This window comes from Capsicum annuum, chromosome 12, assembly GCF_002878395.1.
Source record: "Capsicum annuum cultivar UCD-10X-F1 chromosome 12, UCD10Xv1.1, whole genome shotgun sequence".
Taxonomy (NCBI): Eukaryota; Viridiplantae; Streptophyta; class Magnoliopsida; order Solanales; family Solanaceae; genus Capsicum; species Capsicum annuum.
In genome coordinates, this window is record NC_061122.1 from 84778017 (window position 1) to 84786695 (window position 8679).

Below are 8679 nucleotides of genomic sequence, written 5' to 3' on the forward strand. Positions count from 1 at the left end.
AGGTGAGAATCAAACATAACCCAATTCACCCCTCTTGTGTTACTAACTAAAATATCAAGAAGATTTTGGATCGTCACACATGTGATGGGAACTTGAGAAACTTTATGCTTCAAAGCACACGATACTAAGTAGTTATTTCTAAAGCAGATGATGAATATGAGGGAATCTTATAATTTCATTTTCATGTTTGATGTTTCTTGGACTTACTTTCTCAAGTTTTGTGGTGACCACAAATTATGTTAAGAGTATTCATCTTGCACACATTCACACTCCGCTGTTTTGGTCATTGAGAACGGAGGGAGAAGCAAATTCAATGGTAAAAGAAATAGAGATAAAGCAGAAGCAAGTCGAAATCCAAGTATAAGAATCTAAGTAAAAATTCAGAGAAAATGAGGTATAATACGGAAGTTATAGACTTATATTCTTGAAAAGTAAAAGAAGCTGTAAGGTACTACAATGTACTCCAATTGTGGCTCAAACAAATAAACTTGAAAAATTGGACAGAGAAGTTACAAGAAACAAATGTATTTTATCACTTTAAATTACTTAGGAGAGAATCTATAGGCTCTCATGATGACACATATACAGAAAAAGTCTCATTCCAGGTCTACTATCCCGAAATTCGAGAGAAGAATCTTAACTTGATCGACAAAGTCAGAGCCGGTTGCATATTCTGTTAGCATCCCCACAGCAAAACCAAACATTGCCCATCTGCTCAACCGATATTCAACATTATGGCAAGAAGTTAGAACATACTTTGTCGACGACAAAGAATCTAAGCTGAGGTTCAAAGCAAAATGGAACTATCGAATTACCAGACACAAGTTTCTTCATAATGAAGCAGAAACAATTCATCTACTAATTGCCTATTCATCCAAGAGTGACAAAGAAAAGTTGCTAACTAAAGTGCTTGCGCTATACAGGATATTTTTGTTTTTCCAAGGTTTCAGTGATCAAATGATGCAGATAGTTCTATAGGTTGCTTAAGAAAGTGAACTAATAGGTGTAAGAATATGTCACAAAGAAAGTTTGAAACACCGTTTTTGATCCTCACCAATAGATAATGAAGAGAGATGGTGCACCACAAGATTTGAACCTTTGTAATTGTTTCTACAGACCATGATCTTCAGAAAATTTGGGTGAAAAATTGTGTACATAGTATAGAGAAATATTTCAGTATCTTGTATCTACTTTCTTATAATCTCCATTTAAAAATATAATTAAGAAAAATTGCATACTCTCTAACAAGGATATCGCAATGTACTCTTTAAGGCAAAGCCAAGCGAGTGTTAACAAAGTATTGACGTCCGTCAGATCAAGTGCAGAGAATGTGTATGTGCCAAGAGTACGAAAAATAGTTATGACTAATTATATCTATAGTGGATTAATTAGTGATCAGGCCTATGTTCCTCCTGTTTAGTAAACAGAAATATACTTACTGTTCATCATACATTCATTGTTATGTTATTCCATTTAAAAGAGAGTAAATACATATATTACTGAATGGTCTCATTTGCATCATGACCTAACTAAATGTTGAAAATTGATTTAGTTACTGCACTAAATTTTAGTTAATAAGTTATTTAGAATTAAGATAAGTTTGAATTTTAAATTTTAGATTAAGTTATTTTAGTTGTTGAGATATTTTAGATTATTTTGAAATTCAAATTATTCTGATTTTTGTTTTATGTTGGCTATTTAAAGCCCTCCTACGCTTAAGAAAAATCATTGTAAGCTTGAAAGATATTCAATCCATTCAGAGCCATTTTAAACCCCTTTTTACTGCTCCATCTTTTTAAAAAAAAAACCATTAGTGGTATCAGAGCTTCATTGATTTTACGAAATCTGTGAATTCTTCCAAAGCGTTACCATACCATTTTTAACCCATAAGGGCTACCTTTTTAATCCGTCAGGGCTACCATTTTCAACCTGTACTTATTTTCAAAGCGTAGGACTACTTTTCAATCAAAAGAATGTCAAGCAACAGTCTCTCATTGAATGCCCCAAAAATTTTCATTGACGAAAACTACCAAATTTGGTCAGTTAAAACGAAACCATATCTTCAAGCCTATGACCTGTGGGAAGTTGTAGTGGAAGATACACCATTACAACTACTTCCTGAAAATCCTACCCTTGCTCATATTAAATCTCATTCAAACGAAAAACTCAAGAAATTCAAAGCCAAAACTGTAATTCAAAATTTAGTTGCGGATTCGATTTTTTCTAAAATCATTGCTTATGAGACATCAAATGAAGCTTGGGAAAAAATAAAAAAAAGAATTTCAAAGAAGTGGCCGAGTTAGACAAATGCAAATTTTGAATTTAAAAAAAGATTTTGAATCTCTTAGGATGCAAGAGGATAAAACTATTGCTAAGTGTTCTGAAAAGATTTCTTTGCTTGTCAGTAAAATCAAGTTGCTTAGCGAGGATTTCAAAGATGACAGAATAGTAGAAAAAATTCTTGTGACAATTCCGGAGAGATTCAAGTCAAAAATCTTATCTCTGAAAGAGTCTAAAGATCTCTCAACTATCTCTATTAAAGAACTAATTAGTGCTCTTCAAGCACAAGAGCAAAGAAGAGCCTCCAAACAAAACAATTTTACTGAGAGTGTCTTTTATGCACAAAATAAAAAAAGGAAAAGGTAATTATCCTCCTTGCAGACACTGCAAAAAGAAAACACACTTGAAGAATTTTTGTTGGTGGAGACCCGATGCAATCTGTGGAAATTGCAAACAAGCAGGTCATGTTATAAAAGTGTGCAAGCTTAAAAATAATCCTCAAGTACAATTTGCGGAAGCAAAAATTGAGGATCAACTTTTTAAAATTGTAGTAACTAAACCAAAGGAGGAGTGTTGAAAATTGATTTAGTTACTACAATAAATTTTAGTTAATAAGTTGTTTAGAATTAAGATGAGTTTGAATTTTAAATTTTAGATTAGGTTGTTTTAGTTGTTGAGATATTTTAGATTATTTTGAAATTCAAATTATGCTGATTTTTGTTTTATATTGGCTATTTAAAGCCCTCTTATGCTTAAGAAAAATCATTGAAAGTTATTCAATCCACTGAGAGCCATTTTAAACCCCTTTTCACTGCCCCATCTTTAAAAAAAAAAAAAAGTCATCATTTACACCCTATACTATACCTGAAAAGTCGAAGACACACTTAAACTATTGAAGTGACCTAATACACTCCTAAACTATTTAAAAGTAAATTTTTTACACCCTAACACGCATACAACCAGTCTCATGTTGGGAGGTGTTCTGTACTCGCCATACGTATCAATATGTCACTGCCACGTCAGATATTATGTGAAAATTACAAAAAATAAATTTCATGTCATTATTATTGCTTCTTCCTCACTATACCTCATTAATTCACCATTGAAGAACCACTATTGAAGCTATTATCAGCCACATTTCCATCACAATTATTTTCACAAAATACCATTAAATTCAAAGTTACACCCAAATATTCTTACTATTAAAACCTGCAACAACGTTTTTACTAGATTTTTATTTTTATCATAATTGTAAATCTTTCATGGGAGACAACTTGCTCATATTTATTTTTCTTTTTTTGTTAATAAATTATTTATTTTTGTTTCATCACTATCAAAAATACACAAATTTACTTAAAAACTCCCATTTTCACTATAATAATGCTAAAAAGGTTCAAATCTTTACAAAAGAAATTTAAGATGACCCACAAAAAATCGATATCAAAAGTCGCATATTAATTTTCTTCACAAGATCCACCACCATTGTTATTATCGAAATTTACAATAAAAATCACCATAAATTTTTGCATTCACCATCAAAATCACAACATTTTCATTTTCAATCATCAAAAATAAAAATATACCCACTATTCATTTTTTCATCAATCACCAACTTCACCACTAAATAGTGAAGAATAAGCACGCACTTAGTGAGAAAAATAGATCTAATGAAGTAAAATGATTGTGATAAGAAAAATGGAGAAGAGAAAAGGGACAAAATGAAAAAAGAAGAAAAACAACAAGAAAAGAAGAAGAACAAAAAAGGCTGCCACTGGCGGAGAGGAGTCTATGCATTTTTTCTTTCCTTTTTTTTTTTCTTTTCTGTTTTGATTTTATTCCAATATAAATAAGCAATGCCATGGAAGATCTGCAACTAATACTTCCTACAATATCTATTAAACAATAAAGAGATAAAATTTTAAGTATTGCGCTTAAATTAATTTTCTTGTTTTCTAGAAGAAGAACTTTACCTTTCAACTTCTTTAAGTTTTTTTATTAGTAAAAACGTCCACGTGGCTGTATTTTAAAAGAAAACAATAAAAAAGGCATCTGATATCTTTTTCTTTTTAGCTCGTTGCCACATTAGCTTCTAGGGTGTAAATAAATTCACTTTTAAATAGTATAAGTGTGTAATAGGTCGTCTCAATAGTGTAGGTGTGACTTTGACTTTTCGGGTATAGTTTAGGGTGGAAATGATGACTTTTCCCTAAAAAAAAACCAACATAGAGTGCCATCATACAGCCATGATTATCAAACGAAATTATATTAGTTTCTTAATCTATGCAATTTAACATTTATCTTGTACGCTGTAAAGACAAATAGGTATTCTAAAATCAGTTGGAAATCTATATAACAAAGCATTATTACAAAATGAAGAAGTACTTCTCATTCTGCTAAGTTTCCGCACACACTTCTAGTGAAAGCAATATAAGTTTATACCGAAATGCCTATAAACTCAATACGGATAGGTCTTGCCTGGGAAATCCTGGCAAAGGAGGTATTGGTGAGGTAGTGAGGAACGGGTCGGGCAATTGGGTGCTAGGCTTCATGCGAAGCTTCCACCATGCCTCCAACAACCTCATAGAACTGATGGCCCTTAGAAAAGACCTGCAACTCATAATAGAGCACAACTTGTGCCCTGTAGAGGTTTGTGTGGACTCGGAAGAGGCTTATTAACTGGTTAGAAAAAAGGAATTTATTGTATAACCCAATTATTCATGATTGCTGCTTTTTGATAAGAAGGTTGGTCAAATCTCCTGTTCACCATAGCTACGGGAAACAGAACAGAGTAGCTGACTCGTTGGCTAAGGTTGGAGCTATACCTGTCAAACGGGTCAGGCTGACCCGGCCCAGCCCGGCCCACTTACAAAAATCGGCCCAGTCAGCCTACGGGCTGTAAGGGTACCAGGTTCCGGACTGATTTATTTTTGGTTTTGGGCCCGGTTAATTCGGCCCGAACCAAGCCCGGTCCAGGCCCGCGCGGTTAACCGACCCGAAATCGGCCCAATTAATTTTTTTTTAAAATATATAAATGGACGAATTTACTAGAAAGTATTATTAATTTATTATATTAAGTAGCATATATTTTATTTTAAAAAAACATATATTTTATATGTGTACGTATATATGTGTATATATTTTCTATAGACGTATATATTTAACGTATATATGTGTATATGTTTTATAAATTAGTATATAACTATATATAGTGTGTGTGTGTGTGTATATTGTAGTATATATATTGTAGTATATTTGATTTAAAGTAGTACGTATATATTGAATGGTACGTATATATGTGCATATATCTTCTATTGACGTATATATTTAACGTATATATGTGTATTTGTTTTATAAATTAGTGTATAACTATATATATAAGGTGTGTATGTATTGTAGTATATATATATTATAGTATATTTTATTTAAAGTTGTACATATATATTGAATGATACGTATATATATCTATATCTTCTATAAACGTATATATTTAACGTATACATGTGTATATGTTTTATAAATTAGTATATAACTATATATAGTGTGTGTGTGTACATTGTAGTATATATATTGTAGTATATTTTATTTAAAGTAGTACGTATATATTTAATGGTACGTATATATGTGTATAAATCTTCTATAGACGTATATATTTAACGTATATATGTGTATATTTTTTATAAATTGGTGTATAACTATATATATAGTGTGTGTATATATTGTAGTATATTTTATTTAAAGTAGTACATATATATTTAATGGTACGTATATATGTGCATATATCTTCTATAGACGTATATATTTAATGTATACATGTGCATATGTTTTATAAATTAGTATATAACTACATATATAGTGTGTGTATATTGTAGTATATTTGATTTAAAGTAGTAAGTATATATTGAATGGTACGTATATATGTTTATATATCTTCTATTGACATATATATTTAACGTATATATATGTATATGTTTTATAAATTAGTTTATAACTATATATATAGTGTGTATATATAGTTATATATATATTGTAGTATATTTTATTTAAAGTAGTACATATATATTGAATGGTACGTATATATGTGTATATATCTTCTATAGATGTATATATTTAACGTATACATGTATATATAATTTTTAAAGGGTGAATCTCAAAAATAGACCCAAATTGAGGTGGCTTTCAAATTTTAGCCCCAAATAAAAAAACTTTCTTAAAATAGCCTTTACCTATTAACTAATATTCTTTTGGACAAAATTGCCCCTGATCAATGGGGTAAATTACATAAATGATCCTCATAATGGATAACAACTCTATATTTATATCTTTCAATTTTTTTTTTCTCATTTTAATTTTACTTTGATTTTTATTTTTTCTTTTCTCTTTTTATTTTTAATTTTCTTAACCCTTACTTTTTTCCTCTCAACTACTTTTTTTTTTCTTTTACATTTTTTTTATTTTTATTTTTTCTTTCCTCTTTTTTTTTGTTCTTTTTATTTTTCCTCAACCTTACTTTTTTTTCTTTACACCATTCAGCGTCTACTTTTATTTTTATTTTTTTCTTTTTAAATTTTTCTCGATCTTTATTTTTATTTAATCTTATCAACCTTTATTTTTTTGCTATTCTTTCTCAACTTCTACATTTTCTTTGATTTTTGTTTTTTAATAATTTTCTTCATTTTCTTCTTTTTCCGCAATTTTTATTATTTTTATTCTTTTCTTCGATTTCTTCCATTCAAGTTACATCTAATGAGCAAGAGTTGACACTTTCACATTATAAGTGCAAGACTTACGACTTTCGAACAATAAGCTACGTTTCATGGGCAAGAGTTGCACTACTACATTGTAGAGGCAAGATTTATGACTTTCAAACAACAAGTTATGTTTCATGGGCAAGAGTCGACACTACCATATTGTATTTTTATTTATGAGATGATTTATGACTCTTACCTTAGAGGAAAGACTTAGCTCAGGGACTTTCAAACAATAAATTATACCCCACGGGCAAGAATTGACTCTACCACGTTATGTTTTCATTTATGAGATGTTCTACAACTATTGCCTTAGAGGCAAGACTTAGCTCAAGGACTTTCAAACAACAAGTTATGTTTCATGGACAATATTTGATACTATCACATTGTATTTTGATTTATAAGATGTTCTACAACTATAGTATTAGAGGCAAGACTTAGCTCAGGGACTTTCAAATAACAAATTATACCCCATGGACAAGAGTTGACTTTACCACATTGTGTTTTCATTTATGAGATATTCTACAGCTTTTGCCTTAGAGGCAAGACTCAAGGACTTTCAAACTATAAATTATGCCCCACGGATAAGAGTTAAGTCTACCACATTATATTTTATTTATGAGATGTTCTACAACTATTGCCTTAGAGGCAGGACTTGGCTCAAGAACTTTCAAACTACAAATTATGCCCTACGAGCAAGAGTTGACTTTACCACATTATGTTTTCATTTATGAGATGCTATATAGCTATTGCCTTAGAGGCAAAACTTAATTAGCTCAAGGAATTTCAAACTATAAATTATGCCCCACTGGCAAGAGTTGACTCTACCACGTTATGTTTTCATTTATGAGATGTTCTACAACTATTGCCTTAGAGGCAAGACTTAGCTCAAGGACTTTCAAGTTTCAAACTACAAATTATGCCCCACGGGCAAGAGTTGACACTACTATGTTATGTCTTCATTTATGAGATGTTCTACAACTCTTGCCTTAGAGGCAAAACTTAGCTCAAAGACTTTCAAATAATAAACTATGCCCCACGGGCAAGAGTTGACACTACCACATTATGCCTTTATTTATGAGATATTCTACAACTCTCGCCTTAGAGACACGACTTATCTCAAAAATTTTTAAAGAACTTCGTAACAACAATTCATGCCCTTAAATTTTCTTTGATGTCAAAAAATGAAGACACCTTTGCGGATTTTTAAAGAACTTCGTAACAACAATTCATGCCCTTAAATTTGCTTTGATGTCAAAAAATGAAGATACCTTTGCAGATTATCCAATTTTTTATTTATTTGCAAAATATAATAAAAGTTGAGAAAAAAGAAAAAAGAGATCAAACAAAATAGAGAAAAAAAGAAAAGATTGAGAAAAAAAAAAGTAAATAAAAAAATAAAGATCAAGAAAAACGCAAATAATTAAAAAAAATGAGAAAAATGAAAATGAGAGGAAAAATAAAAATAAAGTTTGAGAAAAATGAGAGAAAAAAAGAGAACTAAAAAAAGAAAAAAAGATCAAACAAAAGAGAAAAATAAAAAAAAGTGAGAAAAAAAGGCAAAAAAAGAATAAAGATTAAGAAAAAATGAAGAATTAAAAAAATTCAGAAAATAAAAAAAAGAGAGGAAAAAATAAAAATAAAGTTTGAGAAA

At 30.2% G+C, this 8679-nt stretch overlaps 1 protein-coding gene across 1 annotated transcript in view; it reads right to left on the reverse strand.

Annotated features, from left to right (window-relative positions):
- Positions 1 to 397: 397 nt before the first annotated feature.
- LOC107849601 (light-harvesting complex-like protein OHP2, chloroplastic) overlaps positions 398 to 8679 on the reverse strand; it is an 11325-nt gene continuing 3043 nt past the window's right edge. Inside the window, exon 2 of the mRNA XM_016694159.2 lies at positions 398 to 711. Within this exon, the coding sequence (XP_016549645.1) occupies positions 597 to 711 (115 nt within the window). The 3' untranslated portion in view covers positions 398 to 596. The remainder of the gene's footprint in view (positions 712 to 8679) is intronic.